Source organism: Lytechinus pictus, chromosome 10, assembly GCF_037042905.1.
Source record: "Lytechinus pictus isolate F3 Inbred chromosome 10, Lp3.0, whole genome shotgun sequence".
Taxonomy (NCBI): domain Eukaryota; kingdom Metazoa; phylum Echinodermata; class Echinoidea; order Temnopleuroida; family Toxopneustidae; genus Lytechinus; species Lytechinus pictus.
Window position 1 is genome coordinate 2,205,352 of NC_087254.1, and position 17,867 is coordinate 2,223,218.

Below are 17,867 nucleotides of genomic sequence, written 5' to 3' on the forward strand. Positions count from 1 at the left end.
ATCAAGGAATTAATCAGAACGTTTGTTTTAAACATCAGTGTACAAGATGGCATACAGCCAAGCTAACCACACACAGAAAGACAACGATCTAGGCACACTGCGAGTACTTATGATATGAATTACACAATGTTCAAGGATTCTCTGCGGAATAACTTACAGAAAAAGTCATTAGGAACTATCCGGTCTGATTTACAAAAGGAAGTATCAGTGAGTGTTAATGTTCAAACATGATAATCTCCATGATCGCTTATAATTTCTAATGCGAGACCTGATACATTCTCTGTCATTTTGTGTTGATAATGAGCAGGATATAACAGATTATGATCATTCTAGGGTGATTTGGTCATGAATATTCACTACATTATAAATGTTTTATCATTAATTTACTAAGCAGGTAAAATAGGGTCATCAATGTACATAGATTTGACACAAATTGGTTAGTCCTCAAAACAACAATTTCAAACATCAATCCTTATTCCTCTCAAGGCTTTTGAAACTAAATTCTAACTTCACAGTGCATGTACAGTTCGACCAAATAAAGTTGAAAAAATGTTGAATTAATCTACCAGTTTTGTCCCACTGTTTCCTTATTGTACCACTTGCATCCATTATTATAATAACAAGAAATTCATATCGACTTGAACGATCAGCAATGTGTGTGAATCATTTTCTTCATAATTCTTTCTCTCTTTCTTTCTTTTTCACTTTTCTCTTTTTCAAACTGAATGACACTTTCTTTTCAACAATATGACTGCACAAACAAGGTGAATTATATAGTTTAGGCTGTATTGCAAATATAAGTGTAAATTTCTTTACCACCTCTGGGAATGAACTGTATAGAAATATCATTCAAACCACTTTCTCAACTGTGCACGCATATGTCATGCTTTGCTTGGAGCCAACATCTTTCATCAGTTGAGAATGTCAATATGGCATGATCCTTCAGGTCATAAATCTCCATGCTCAGATCACAACATGGTGGTACTGAATATAAACCTGAATATAATGACCCACATTCTCAATACCAGGAATAACATGATAGAGATCTAAAAATTAATAAAATAAACAAAATGGTAGATCAGAAAGTAGAGAATGCATGCCTGAACAAAATGACCCGATTCTCATTATGTTAAATAGAATTCTAGAAACCCAATGATGGTAAGTGGTAGAAAATACACTAGTAAAATCACCCTCTTTTATTACAAAGACCTGGGTAAGATTATAAAGAAAAATCATACATAAAAACACTGTGTGAATATTTCAGATGTCACTCCGTAACCGTCACTCTGTAACCGGGTATGGGTTTTTGTTTTAAGTTGTAATTAATGAAAAAATACACCAATTTTTTAATGTAATGCAGCATATAAAAAGCTAGAACATAGAATCCAATCAATAACTTGTGATAGCCATTTAAAGTTCACAGAGTTTGAGCAATATGTTTTCTCCTTAAATATGCATGTCCATTTTACGTCACTCCGTAACCATGTTTATGAATATTCATATCTCATTAATTCAGTGGATCAAAATAACAAATGTTATTATTTTGAAAAGTGGGTTTCAGCAACTACTGTCAGGTACCATTTCTTTGCGAATGACTATTTAAATATGGGTGATATCTTTGTTTGAATGCTAAAAACTTGTTTCTGAATTCCACTCCGTAACCTTGGAACTGCCCATTTCACCTATTCCGGAGAAGTGTTTCACTGACAATCTTGCTCTGAGCCAATCAGATGTAAGGATTTTGGTAGCTTATAACAAGTCAGTACAAACTAATATTTGCTTCGTGAAATAATCCCATGTGGTACCAGGGTGGCCAGGCATTTACTCCTGAAACAATTACTCCTGTCTGAGATTTCTTGATAAGTATCTTTTCATTTCTATCCAGTGATTCTTTTTAACCCAAGTTGTTTACATCATAAGACAAAACAGTTTTTCAAACATAGTTAAAGAACATTCAATGCACCGTTAAATAATTCAAATATTCACTTATCAACAATTCCAATTATAAACAAAATTTTCATGAAATCTTTCCCTTCAAATAAAATAAACTCTTGTCAAAATATTTGTAAATAGCAACTTTATTTATTTTTCATAATTTCCCAACATACTATCACCAATGGGTGCAGGTATAATATAAATTCATAGACCTTACACCTATTTTACTTTAAAATGCATGTGCCTCTCACCTTTCTAAAGGTTTGGGTTTCAGGGGCGAGGAATGAGCAAGATCCAAATGAAGCCAATCACAACATTAGCATGAACGATAACTCAAGCAGACAAACAGGTAGACAACCACCTACTCATTCACAGATCCGTTAATGAATGCGTACAGGCATGAACTTGAGCAAACAAGCGCAATGACTATGCATGCACGCATGCTTCCATCGACAAATACTGGCTGACAAGTGTGAAGTTTGAACAAAAAAAAACAAAAGGATGTTTCCATGTTCGTACAAATGAGCTGTGCCAGTGTTTCAACTCAACCCATCGCTATAGAAACAAAACATGAACAAAATAAAAATCAAAGAAAAGAAGCATTTCCTGATTTTTTTTTCTGAAGAATTTCCACCTACACCTTTTCTTTACAAATGATCAGCTTTCATTCAAACACATCAGAAATAGGTCAAATCAAACTTCTAAGAATTTCTTTTATCAGGCTAAGTAACAGTAGAGGCGTAAGTGTCCTATTTCACATCATAGATGTGATCAAAGATAATTTCAAGTACTTGGGTATAATCTATTGTTGCTCATTTTTACTGGAATATTTGTATTATTTGTCATATTTTTAACAAACCATCAACTTGCTGTAAGAATCAGAATGTGGTCTAATATATTCAAGTGTATGCTTTATAATAAGGGTGAGTTGTATCTGAACAGTGACAAAACAGTCAATCATCACAAAGCCACTACCATCAGCACAGTCATCATCATCATCATCATAATCATCATCATCACCCTATCATCATCATCATCATCATTATCTCCATCAGCTGCAGCAGCAGCAACCTTTACACTTGTTTACAATTACTTGCAGAATATTTGCTTTGTTCACTTTACAAAATGTAGTTCTGCTTCCCATTCAACAACAACGTTGAATAACAGGGAAAATCCCTACTTTGAAAGTTGAATTCTTGAAAAGTTTACACAGCTCGAATTCCACGTGTCAAAATAACCTTACAGTATTCATTCTAAGATGAATGGCATAACTAGCATAGTAGCGAGACCATTCAATTAAACCATCGTCTTCTATTCAACCTTTGCTCTCATTCTCAATGTAAAGTGTGACAGACTCCTTCTCAGAATATGCATTTTATATGTGAATTATTCTGTTCTTACCTCCAGAGGGCGGTCTACTGATAAGTTGTACATAGTCACCAGGAAAGTACCCTATAGATTCTGTACCTCCTTTCATAATAGATCCTTTCCATCTCCCATCAGGATGTCTCTCTAATACCTGGGGGGGGGGGGGGGAGGAGAAGAAGAAGGGGGATTTCCCATCCTCGTATTATCAATTGTAAATGACAAAGCATAATCAAGAAGTGTTTGATACTGACAAGATGAACTCTTTTAGCCTGGGGAATGTAGAGGAAGTTTTTTTAAGGAAGTATCCATTCCAGTCATTGGCATTTATTAGTTGAAGACATGTAAGAAGATGCAAATGTTTCACAACCACAGTTTGACACACTCTAAATAACATTTTGAATACTTTACCGAGTATTCAGGGGGGTGTTTCACAAAGATGAAAGTGTGACTTATAGTCTCTCTTAAATTCCCAGTTGCATGCGGTATAAAAGGCATCGCTATATTGGTCAATTTATGCTTAGCACACACATGCTACTGCATATTAATCAATAAGTTCCCATGTCGTATGTAATTATTTTGCGAAGATTGGCTTCTTTTCCAGCTGATACAAGATAATTTTTCACACAATCACAATGGTCCCAAATAGTTCTACGACCAATTGTGAAAGGGACTCTGAAACTTTGCTAACATAACATATAGGGATGAAGTAAAAATATTGATGTCAAACAAGTTCATATTATGCCTCCAGGAGCTAGATACATCTGAATGTTGTCAGGTCACTAAACACGATCTAAGGCAATAATAAACAGGGCTCTTTTTTATACATCTGATTCAATTACAGTAGATTAAACAAACTTTCAAAATCACAAGGGAAAGGGTAATGGCAATATTGATCAAATCTAGCACCACTAGCATTCAAGAGTGAATGACCCTGTGTGTGCTGTGTTACAAGATGCATCTAAAAGAAGATAGCTATTTGATGAACTTTTCCATGGTAGTACAGTAATGGAGGTCCTTGTAACAAGTTGGAATCCCCTGCCACTTCATTTTTTGTGTTTAGTTTGGTCAGTAATACTTATGCAAGCTTTGGGTAATATTTTTGCCTCCACGCAAACAAAAAATCAAGTTGATTATATTCTCTTTACTACATTAATTTTTCATATGTACAGGAAGTAAAAAAATAATAAATAAAAGCAATCAATCGATTAAATATAATGAAGTATGATGTGAACAAGGAGAATAACACTTCTTAACATATATAAAATGTTCACATGACAGAGACCAAAGACATGTCCCTGTGGCACCCCTCCTACCAGTAGGACATATTGAAACTGGGAGGCGTGTTTCAGCATCCCTTATCACACCATTAATGAGTGACTGAAAAAATATGGATGAGTATACTAAGCAACAAAATATGATTTTTCAATTAATCAATATCTGCCACAGGTAATCAAAATTGTTTTAATAAAATACCAATGCCCATGGTGTACATTCCTCTTCATTTTATAATAGATTACAACTAATATCATAAAGCAATTGAGCCTAACATGAGACAAGTAATTAAATGTCTTCTCATCTAGAACTCCTTGATATTACTTACCGTTAGTATGTCCCCAGCCTTGAACGAAATGGCTGACCTGTCATGGATACGTGAATAGTCCTTGATCGCTTGAGCTTGACAGCCTCCTATCGCTTCTGTAATTACAACAATAAAAACATCAACAATACTTTAATAGATCCTATACTTAGCATCGGTCAAGGTACAATCATTGAAACATAGGTTATTTGAACACCATAATAACTAATGAGTATCTTATCCTGATGTAGTAGTCAAGAGCTCTTTCATGTCATACCAAAATTGAGCATCCATTAGAAAGTGGTATGCTACTTGTGAGCATGTTAAAAATGGCTCATAATTTGATTGCTCCTAGGAGAATGGATGTGCATACATAGTATGGATAAGTCTGAATATAATGAACCTAGTAATCCCTTCATCTTCAGTGATATATATCTCACTACATGTATATATCTCTCTATTCAAACATAAAATATCATTTTGATTACACTTCATTGCAATCCTAATTTTTATAAACATTGTATCTTTGATTAATAATAGAAACTTTGCACCCCATAACACAAAGGCTTGTGATTTAATTGCAAACTAAATTCTGAATGCTTTACTGGTTAGTATTATGAAGATAGTATTCATACAAGAATAATTTTGATTGGTAAATATAAGTTTTGCTTCTGACTGCCACTCTCATGTTAAATATTAATCCAGGGTCCCGTCTTACAAAGAGTTGCGATTGATCCGATCAATCACAACTATGGATAGCCATCAACATCAACATCTAAAATGCAAATTTGTTCAAAACATTTTCTAGAGATGATGTACATTCATCATTCTCTTGAAGGTTCAGTGTGATTATCTTTAATAACTAGGAGATTGTGCAAATTTCCTGTAGAGAAATTATGGTATGGATAGATATCCATACAGTTGAGATTTATTGGATCAATCATAACTCTTTGTAAGACTGGTCCCTGGAGTATATTCATGTATCAATCATTCATTGGTTAGCAATGTCATTTATTTGAAACACTCAATTATTCCTTTAAATCTCTAATAAATGTAAACTTTATTTCTAGTAAACGTATCCTTTTCCACAAAATACTCTGCTCTTATTTTCATATTGTAATATTGATATTATTGATATTATTGTCACCATTGTACTCATACTCCAAATATAGAATTTCAATTACTTTCTTCAACAAAAATGCAAATATTTCCATTTGATTTTAATTCTCATAGAGACGTAAGAATAATAATAATCTCTATTAACAGGCCACACATTAATTTCCTATTTCAACACCCGGTAATAATCGTAACTGGCGAGGACAATATTTACACCTTTGGGTATGCTTGTAAGAGCGGAGGGGTATCCCGCTGGGGCCAAGCATTCCACCCCCCATATCCATCGTGTGATTAATTTTATGGTCCTCGCATTCAGCTGCGCAGTCAAACTCCAGAGGGAGCCAATTACTATCACATTCATGCCGATGTAAACATAATGTCATGAACTCCACGCATCGCTACACGCACTCAAACATAAACATAAACTTACTTGAGCTATGGTAAAACTTACTAGCCATGCTAACAGTATCCCAAATGCAATTTATTATGAAAATAATTACTTCATTATAATCATTGATAATTAACTTTAATTAAAAAAGAATGTACCATGAAATAATAATCTTGGACCAAATTCCCTAATCACACAATGGATATGGGGGTGGAATTATATTCAATAGATTTGCAAATAGTTTTGTTTTTAATATAAATCTACAAAAAGAATACAGTTCATTAATTGCAGTGAGTATACTTTCCATTCACTTTTCTTGAATTTATATTACATTTTATAGCAATCACTTAAGGATGTTCCACAGTTAAAGTGAAATCCATGTCATTTTCACCAAACTTTGCACATAGATACTTTAGAACCTTAATATTCGAAATATGCAAAAATTAACATAGGTCCATGTGCTTGATTTTTTGCTATAGAGCTTCAAAGTTCACCCAAATTGATGTTCTTAAGAATTGCGCATTCATAAGGATTTGGCATTTTTAGACCGCCCAAGATTACTACAATGAGTTTAAACCTCCATTACTCATTCAAAATACATGAAAAAGTCATCAAATTTCGCAAGAGAGTTAATAATTGTATCGTTAGAATGGAGAATCTATTAAATAGTGCTATTTGTTTGCAATTTTAAGTTTAACATCACTGTCAGTTCTTAAAAATGGCGTAAAAGATAACAAAATCCCAATCTGAAAAATATAAAATTGCAGTAACAAACTACAAACGTACAATAAATGCTGCACTTTATTCAAAATCCATGTCATTTTCACCAAAATTTGCAGAGTTGTAGAGGAAGGTATACCCAAGAGGTACAAACATTTTAAAATAGGGGTTCATGTGCTTGTTTTTAAACTATCAGCATTTTTATTAGAGCAAATGTGCTTTTTAAAACACCAAAAATGGGCCGAATGCTTAGTATCTATGTGAAGAAAAAATCAAAACCACTCTACCATTTATTCAAACTCGGGCTAATATTCGTGATTCTTGGCAGCACTGCAGAGTAAAGTATTTTGAAATTGTAGAGAATATTTTTTTGAATGGTCCATGGAATAATTCAATTTTTTAGCTTCATGAAATAACGCATCGGATCTGCAGTTAAAGTGCAGAAGATGAGAAAAATCAGCTCATACCCGCAGCTAATTAATACCTGTTCATCCATTGTGACGTCAGCGCGCAGAGTGTAAACTATGCGCAGATCATAATGCGCACAAATATAACTGTGGAACGTCCTTAAGAGTCATAAAATAATAGGTGTTGTGGTTCAGTAAATAAGTCTTCGGACTTTGAACCACAAGGTCAGGGGTTCATATCCCACCGCAGCACTAGCGCCCTTTGGCAAGGCGTGTATCAACCCAGGTGTAGTAAATGGGTACCCGGTAGGAAGGAATTCCTTGAACGCTCGATGCGCCGATCAGGGTAGCCGTGCTAAAGCCAGGGTAATAGTATGCAGCAATTAGAAACATTTGTATTAAGCGCTATATAAATGTTGCATATTATTATTATTATTATTAATGTTATGACACATAAGGGCAAGGTATTAACCATGTAAGATGGTAAAATGGCAAAATCAATAATACTGCACAGGGCATGAAGGAAATTAATAAACTACATGTACTACTATGATCAGTTCTAATTCATTTTCTACATGTAATATGAACTAGAAATATTACTGAAGGTTATTAAAATCATTGCCTTGTGGCATTACCATGGTAATGCAGTTATGAACATATTTAGAAAATAGATCTTGCATGTCTTTACCCCAAGACAAATATTTGTGTCAACTTTTATGATCACTGGCTAACAACTAGGGAAGTAGTTTGATCCGCAGGAGTTTTCCTGGATTTGGGGCTAAGATGTGGTTACTATGGCAATGCAATTTCTGACAAATGTGTCTTGCACATCTTGCCTCAAGACTAGTGTGTGTGCCAAATTTCATGTGAATTATTTAGAAACAGATGAAGAAGTTTGAATCACATTTTTACCTAATTTTCACCATGTTACCATGGCAACATTTCTGACACACAAAGAAAATGTATCTTGCATATCTTTACCTCAAGACCAATGTGTGTGCCAAATTTTATGAGAATTGCTTAAAAACTGAGGAAGTTGTTCGAACTGCAAGATTTTTACCTAGTTTTTGCTATGATATACTGTTACCGTGGCAACACAATTTCCAACATATGCGAATTCCCAATTTCATGAACATTTGTTAAAATTGAGGAAGTAGTTCGATGTGCAAGATATGCAATGGACCAACAGATAGACTGATTTTATCATTTAAAATCAATTCGTTCCCGGACCCTCAGCATGTGACGCTCCCTCAACAGCGGAGTGACAGACTCACATGAATGATGATTTGCAATTAGTCTAGTGGCTGAATTTTGTACTCTCTGCATTTATCTGAAGCCTGAATTGTTAAAAGGGTTGAAATTTTAGCACTTATCCAAGCGTGAATTTTTGGAAGGAGTGTCATTTTATCATTTTATCTGAAGTGGTACCATTCCAGCATTAGCCCCAAGTATTGTTCATTCTATGTACCACTGGATGTCCAACCCTAATGGAGTGATTAAAACTACTGTTAAATCAAACTCATTAATGATCCATCACTGATAATGGCACATTAAATCTACTTCTAACAGCCAGACCAATGATACTAGGTGGTTATGTGGATGTCTGGCAAATACATTCTTGAAATGTTAGTCATGTGATAATATACTTAGCATGATCTTCAGCTGATACACATGACTGATAGAGTACATTATGAGGGGTTAGATCACGGCAAAGAATTGATTTTTTAATTCCTGTAGGCGATTATCCCATTATCGATAAAAAAATCTAGAAACTTGACTCATCCAAAAAAGATCTCGTAAGAATTAATCCTGATTCATGCCCCCCCCCCCCCCCCCATTGACTATTTTTCTTTATCAAACAAAGTTATACATCTCTAGTCAACCATATTTCGCTTCCGGTGATACCTGTACCATTGCTGTGAATACAATAGATACATTAAGATAACACATGTGATTGATCCTCTAATAGTAGGACATTTGAATGAACTACCTGCTTGTATCAGGAACTAATGCATTTCTTTTGTGTGCAAGATGTCTATATGAGCAAAATGATGAGAAGATGACTTCAGATCAAAATTCGAATTGACCTTATCCATGTTAAATGGATTAGCTTTGTAAAACCTGGGGATATTTCAAGGTGTGATTTTGAGTCATTTTTAAACGCAAACGCATGTTATTTAACCCCACTTACATTGACGAGTGGATACCATGCGCGACCAAAAAAACACGTAAAAAGGATGTCTTTTTCAAGATAGGGCACGTTACGTACGTAACGTGATAAGGGTGTCAAAAACACAAAAATAATGAAAAAAGGGTATCTATTTCGCTAGGAAAGCTACGTGTTTAGGGTAAAATTTGCGGGGATGATAAAAAAAATTAAAATGTTGTATAAAGGATGTCCTTTTTGCCCCAACACTACATGTTTAGAGTCCGATTTGCGCGAGGTGAGGAAGGTGCATGGGGCCGTACTAAAAAAACAAATGGTTTGTAAAGGTAAAACCGACGACCGACGGACCCGTGACACAACAATAAAATGTCGCTGTACTTGTTAAGGGGTTCATTTCAGGGAATACTTGCCAAGAGTATCGTTTTGTTTCCAATACTTGTTAAGGGGTGCATTTTCAAAATATGGAAAATACGTGTTTAGGGTGCTTTTCGAGACCCCATGGTCGCGCATGGTATCCACTCGTCAATGGAAGTGGCCCCCCCGGGTATTTAACATGTAATCTGATCCATTGATACGTGGTAGTGCATACACCATTGCGCATGATCTGAACAATGTGGTGATGCGTTACATTAGGCATGCAACTAAAATTAAGTGTGACTTAAAGTCACATTTAAATCTTTGTGAAAACACCCCCAGGGTCTGGTACAATGACAAAGCTATTTGGCTAATATTTTACACATACTGACATTGTTTTACTTCAATTTTGGATCATATTCTAAACCTACTCCAAACTATAAACTTTATCCTTTATACCTTCTACACCCTTTCCCTACACCTTCAACTATGCCTTCACCTACACCGAAACCTACCTAAACTCATAACCAAAAACTAAAGCTAAACCTACACCTCAATACGGACCCTAGACGAACAGAGCATGACCAACATAAAACTGTGTTTTTTTTTTATTAGGGTAATAATACACATCTGTAAAATGCTAAAATACTAAAATAAAAGCCTAAAATTATTGTTGTTTATCATAATACCATATCATATAACCTTTCTAACCAAATACTGAAGCACAACTGATACCCAAGCCAACAATAGCCTTTAAACAAGGCCCTGTGTCTGTTGTGATATTTATATCACATACCTATCGACTGGAAAAAAGACGATTCGCAAAAAGCCGAGTGAGTGCGAGGATTTCGAGCTCAGTCACAGGGCCTTTAGGAACCTGACTTGAATTTCTGATATTAACAATTGTTTCCGAATCGAAATCGCTACCTGAGAGGTAGGGGCCAATTTTTAATTGACAATTTGAAAAGTTCTCTGTCAACTTCGATGAGAAGGTAACATCCTGGAGAGCAATTCATGATATAAATATTGATTTTCACTGAATTGTTATAAGCTACTAAAATCATTGCATCTAATTGGCTGAAAACAAATAAATTCAGTGATAACTACAGACTGTTTGCTTTATAAAACACTCCCCTTATGAATTATGACATAGCTCGTACGTTCAATGCTGAAGATGTATCGATGAACGTTTTCTGATGACAACACCCATGCTTCATCTATCACTACTATGCAGAGATAATAAACAACAATACTTCTACCACATCAGCATATTGACAGATCCAACATAATCGCTGGGATTTTGATTAAAAAAGAGGGGCTTAGCGAGACAGGAAAGCTGTTAATAGGAGGAGTTTCCTGCTCTCAGCCTGGTTACATTCCCTTGATCAGGGTCAAACGCCAAACCCAGTGCACTTTCAGGAGGCCACTATCATCAAACGTAATAATAGGTATCACGCATCTCTCGATACCTTGATCCAAAAGAGATAGCTGGCGACACATCCAGCGAGGGGCCGTATAACATAAAGCTTAGCAATTGATCACGAGGTTGATTTCTACGATTGATCACACACAATGATCAAAGCAATCAATCATAGAAACCAGCCCTATGATTAATCGCTAAGCATCATGTGACGGGGGCCCAGGTAATGAAATTCACATTTATAGGAGCATAGCTCCTGGTATATACAACTCTCATTGCAGGATTTAGAGTTCCGTCATCATCATGTAAACACTTTCCCACATTCATTAATAATATACATACTCCTCTTATTTTCAGTTCTTTAGACCAATTATAAACCACTATTCTCCCTTCCTATTGTGTTGTTTATATGTTTATGAACCTTATTAATGCAATTTATACTTCTTTGGCAGACTATTAATGGATTATAAATTGCCATGATTATGCTCACACCATGCTGTTATCATCTGAGTCATACCTCAAATCTGACGACATTCTGAGTGTTTCATCAAGCACTTTGTTGGTGGAAGTCACTGACAAATTTGCTCAGTAGCTTATAACAAATATGCAGCCAAATATCATTGACTATTTGTTTTATGTTATTCCCCCACCCCAACTCATGTGTCCTAAATCAAATATAAGTTCTGTTTGTGGTCCTCCCCCTTCTCTCATGAGTATGGTGGATTGTGTGTTTATGCTTCCATTGCGGAGACAGAGTCTGTTTGATTGTGAATAATTAATAAAGTGATGATTTAAATACAATTTTGAAAAATTTTCTTCCCATAATTTTGACATAGAATTAGACCATAGCGTAAACTGGACCTCAGATTAAGGGCCCCAAGACTCTATCCTTGTCTTAAAGGAGAATGAAACCCTTGAAACCAGCTGAATCCATATCAAAGAGAAAAATCAAAGAAACATATTGTTAAAAGTTTGAGGAAGATTGAATGAATAATAAGAAAGTTATGAGCATTTGAATATTGAGATCACTAATGCCATGTAGATCCTCCTATTGGCAATGCGACCAAGATCTGTGATGTCACACACGTACAACTCCCTCATTACTTTAGTACTTATTTCACTTATATTCTCACTTTTCTAGAGTCTATCACAAGGTGAGGTGTTCTCTTTATGAGAGGACAAGTACAGAGGTTTCACAACATTATATCATTGATGAATCGTTTGTCATATGATTAGAATGAGCAAAAAGAGATGTTTTGGGGTATATTTTCAGTGTCCAAATGGGAGAGTTGTACGTGTGTGACATCACAGATCTTGGTCGCATTGCCAATGGGAGGGTCTCCATAGCATTAGTGATCTCGACATTCAAATGCTCATAACTCTTCTTCTATTGCTAGTCCTATTTTACTCAAACTTTTGTTGATCTTATTCTTTGATTTTTCTGCTTTCACAAAAGCTAACTTGCTCCAAGAGTTTCATTCTCCTTTAATGATTCTAGAAAACTATCTTTATCCAGTGGAAAGTGATATTTGGCCGATGAGCATTAAAGGCGTCATGAGAGTGTATGTCACCAGCACAAATAAAATAACCCAAGCCAAAACCAAAGTGCATCACTGCCTGTAATTTAGCTACATAATTTATTCCAAAAAATGTGTTATTGCAAATATTGGGATTGCGACGTTGAGATTAAGCCAACAAATCATTTTGATAACTGTGTCTTCGTTACAACCATGTTCTGATCTGGATGATTTACTGGATCACAAACAGTGAGATAATTTGAAAAACTTTGGTTGGTGGAGATGAACCTCGTATTTTTAAGTGACCTTTAATGACCTTCAAAGGCCCAGTAAGCTTGTTCATAACAAAGGAATCAGAGATCCATGTCTAACAAATTGACTTTAATGATAAAAGGCCTTTATTTCTATGGAATAACTAGATGAAATACAAAAATAAAGAAAAATATATTACCCTGGATCCATTTGTAGTTCTGATAATCATCAAGCATTGTGCCCAATTTTGGCTTTGACAATTTTTTTTTCCAGCCAGAAAACCTTGCTTTTGAATAAAGAGGAAAGGGTCAACTGGAGTTTGTTTGTATTTGTGATTCATGCCTACACTGGGGCAATCCATACATGGACACCCATTCTCACTACCTTCCTAAAACTAGTTTACTGGAAACTAGTTTAACATGTAATGAGAATGGTCGAAGCGATCTTCCAAACCGGTTCATAAAACCACCTCGCAATGTAGTTTTCAAGACTGCTTTGCCTCGTTAAACTGGTTTTAGCGTAAGTGAGGACACAACCGTTCTTCAGGAAGCAATCTTCTCACAGTCTATTCCGTAGATGACTTCATTCTCAGATTGTCTAACAGTATCATAGCTAGATCCATTTGGTCTACTATTTTTCTTCCAATGGCCAGTTGTTCCAACAATCACTTGTTCTAATATTCATTTGGGCCAACTGTCATTCTTCGTCTCCTACTTACTTTTGTTTTCACATATTGTAAGATGAAACTTTAGTTTAGAAACAGTTCACCAAATCATATAGGCTGTAATGTGTTAGAGTAAGTTGGTATTACACAAGATGGGTATACTATGACTGGAAATTAGACAAAATAGTAAATTAGCCAAGTGTTAGTTAGACCAAATGGTTGGTAGGTGAACTAGTTGAAAACAAACTAGAATTAGAGGCCGTTCTCATTACGCTTTCTAAAACTAGTTTACTGGAAACCGATTCAGGAAACCACTTTGGAAGATCGCTTTGCTAGCGTTCCCACTTGATCACATGAAAGTGGTTTTCGTAAATCACTTCACGTAAAGTGCTCTTGTTGCTATGGAAACGCTCTCAGTGGGGTGACACGTTTCGCGCGAAATTCGAAACCGCAGCATGGGCATTCTACACCTGTCGTGTGGAGTAACACGCTCAAAATGTGTGAAGATCGCTTCCCGAAGAACGGTTGTGTCCTCACTTACGCTAAAATCAGTTTAACGAGGCAAAGCGATCTTGAAAACTACATCGCGAGGTGGTTTTCCAAACTGGTTTGGAAGATCGCTTCCAAGACCGCTTCGACCGTTCTCACTACGCGTTAAACTAGTTTCCACTAAACTAGTTTCCAGTAAACTAGTTTTATGAACGTAGTGAGAACAGCCTCTTAGACCATGTGGGATGAAACCAATTGGCAAGAAGACAAAGTGGATGAGAGTATTGCATCTTCTTTACCTCTTAGTATCTGTTTAATATCCTGGGCAGCTCTTGTTGGAGTGAATTTATTGACAATGTCTAATGCTGTTTGGCTGTGGGAATTCTTTTTATGTACATCAATGCCACTCTGCAGAAACAAAGAAAAGGAAGTGGAGAAAACAGACAAAAATATTAATATGTTAATAAAAATCATTGAGGCTTATACGGCTTTGAGTGGATTGGATCTGATAATTAGGTAAGTGTAGGTTTCTATCGTTACTATTAATGTTTACAATCTTTGCTTGAACAGATCTGTTATTCCATGTCATACTCACAAAAAATGATACAGTATTAACAAATATATAATTCCTCATTTAGAAGCTAATTGATTTCACAGCTTTCATATCAATATTCAGTGACATGATTTTTTGTTATCATTAATGGTTTTATATCTCAAAATTTCACCTCATATTCTATCTTTATAAAGAAAAATACCACTGTTGTGTTCTGAAGTTTAAATGTATGGTAACCTCTTTTGAAATTTCAATAAGAAAAGAAATCATTCAATGTGGTCATACATGTGCGTCACAGTCAAAAGTAAATACGCTAATACTACGTCACCTGCAACAATCTGAATGAACATAATGCTACTACATTACTATTGTGTAAATCTTTAGTGTAAATGATACATTGCATGAAATTCTGCAAAATACATGATATTTACATCATATCGGTATGTAAATAATGTGGTCGTCACATGAAGGATCTTTTAAAATTGAAGAAACATGTCAGTTTAAAGTCAAGGGCAAATTACACTAAAATGAATAAGAAATCATTCCTATCATTGCAATGCAGATTTAATCACTTCATAAACAAAAGCTTCTTTTTTAATCTAATTCAATCGATTTTGCTACCATTATTGTCAAAAACTTCTACTTTGAAAATATTGTGATTGAGAGGTCAGCTCACTCGTGCTCATCTTTGAGAATAAAAAAGCGTGAGAGACTCAGTTGGGCGTCATTCACCAAAGTAAGAAAGATGTCCGCCTACATGTTGGTAAACATCTATTATTTCACATCTTCTCGTATAAATGCAAAAGTCTCACTCACTGATTGTATGTAATACCTGTAAACTATTCAAAGTTTTTATCAAATTTGACTGCTGGTATCAAACACTTGCCACTGCAATTTTTTTTTCAAACCATGCCCTGAGGCTAACTATGACAATATCCAGTCAAAAATGAATCAAATTTTTTGACACTGTTCTCAGGAATTTTGATTTATTTCCTTGCTCATAAACAATATATTTTCATTATTTTCAGAAAAGGCAGACCTGTTGGCAAAATGAAGGAATAAAAGAAATGTCAGAGAAAATAAATCTAAACATTGCATATTGATCACTACCCTAATATTAACACTGAACATGCAATCATTTCTTGTCACACTTCAAAGCTGGGTAATATTCACAATTATTGTATCATCAAACACAATTGCAAAAACTGAACTGAATGTAGTAAATAAGTTGTTGCAGTAAAACTAATAGCAGTAAACAAATGTATTTTAAAAAAAAGCACGAGCAGTGGCAATAACCTTAGTTGAAACCATGTACTTCTTATTTCTGAGCACTTTTTAACAGATTCAGATTCTGATGACAAACTTAATTGGTATAAGTCTTGATAGGTTACCATAATATAACAAAAAAATACTAGTTAAGTCATTAAAGCTTACTTTATGATCCTATCCAGTAAGAAAAAATGCTTGAAGTGTCTGCCTCAGGTAACAAGTAAACCAATTCAAATATGCCTCTCATTCAGTATGTCCCCACAAGGCACTGACATGTTAAACTCTATTGTGAATGCCATTCTCAAGGATGAACGGAACTGCCAAGTGCTTGAACCCATGACCTAAGAATTAAACATCAAGTATCCCAACCACTCGACCGTGACACCCGACACCTATAGGGGGACGGTCTACTCACCATAATCAATAAACGGACAACTTCTGATTTGCCTGCCAGCGCCGCTTCATGAAGGGCTGTCCCGTTAGGTGTTTCTCTGTTTAAGTCAATGCCGGCATCAATGAGGGTTCTTATATGGAAACAAATCAGAAATAAATGGTATTCTTTACATTAAACTGCTTCAGGGTGGATTTGGAGACTATGCGGTACTCAGCAGTGAAGACAAATAAATTCTGTCTCAAAAAAAGATCTGACTCATTTGCGTCATTTCATCAGTCAGTTCATTCTATTGCATAAAACTACATGTAACTGTTCTATTCAACGGTTATTGTCATGTTCCAAATTAATTTCGGAATCATCAATATTAAGTTTTTTAGTAACTTCTTAATATGTAATCATATGAAATATTCCATATTTCTACATTTTTATTTTTTTAATCAAAGTGGTTAATAAAATTTCAAATGAATTTAAATTTCAATGGAAACCTTAACAGAATCCTTGACTGTTGGACTTGGTCACATAGGCAGATACCATTGGAGCCAATATCTACTGCACACATTTGATTTATTATATATATATATATATATATATATATACTGATTTATATAGCGCAGAAACTATGTGCATATATTCTACTGCGCTGCAATTAAGAGCTGGTGAGATGCTTGAGAACAAAATTAGAAATGTATGGGAATTATTTGAACAGATAGGTTTTTAGTTTAAGTTTGAACGTTTCTACTGATGGACAGGATCTTATTACATACGGCAAAGCATTCCATAATTTTGGGGCTGCACAGGCAAAAGCACGATCTCCCAAAGTTATCTTTGTATTATGAGTGGGGATATGAAGGAGCAAATTATCATGAGAACTGCGCAGGTTGTGAGAGTGTCTGTGAACTTTACTTTGTAAAAGCTCAGAAATATAACTGGGGGCTTGGCCACTTAGTGCCTTGTATACGATTAACAAAATCTTGAAAGATATTCGTTGGCGAACTGGAAGCCAGTGCAGATCTTTTAAGACAGGGGTGATCCTTGAAAATCTAGATTGACTACAAATCAGCCGTAGAACTGTAGAAACTGTAGATACTGTAGAAACTTGAATTTCCAAGCAAATCTTGTGATAATACAATACAGGTAATAAATGAAAAGAAACTATTAAGTGAACTGTCTTGAGGTGATACGGGTTATCTGCCATCAGGTTTCCCTGACTAGTATATCATTATGTCAATCTATGATCAAACATTGTATATTATTAGAAATAACAAACACTCAAGCAAA

The 17,867-nt window shown here is 35.2% G+C and overlaps 1 protein-coding gene across 1 annotated transcript in view; it reads right to left on the reverse strand.

Annotated features, from left to right (window-relative positions):
- Positions 1 to 709: 709 nt before the first annotated feature.
- The window catches only part of LOC129269732 (caskin-2-like), a 30,532-nt gene continuing 13,374 nt past the window's right edge, over positions 710 to 17,867 (reverse strand). The window contains exons 3-6 of the mRNA XM_064105117.1: positions 16,611 to 16,719; positions 14,673 to 14,781; positions 4,904 to 4,998; positions 710 to 3,454 (exon numbers count right to left, since the gene is read on the reverse strand). Of these exons, the coding sequence (XP_063961187.1) occupies positions 3,311 to 3,454; positions 4,904 to 4,998; positions 14,673 to 14,781; positions 16,611 to 16,719 (457 nt within the window). The 3' untranslated portion in view covers positions 710 to 3,310. The remainder of the gene's footprint in view (positions 3,455 to 4,903; positions 4,999 to 14,672; positions 14,782 to 16,610; positions 16,720 to 17,867) is intronic.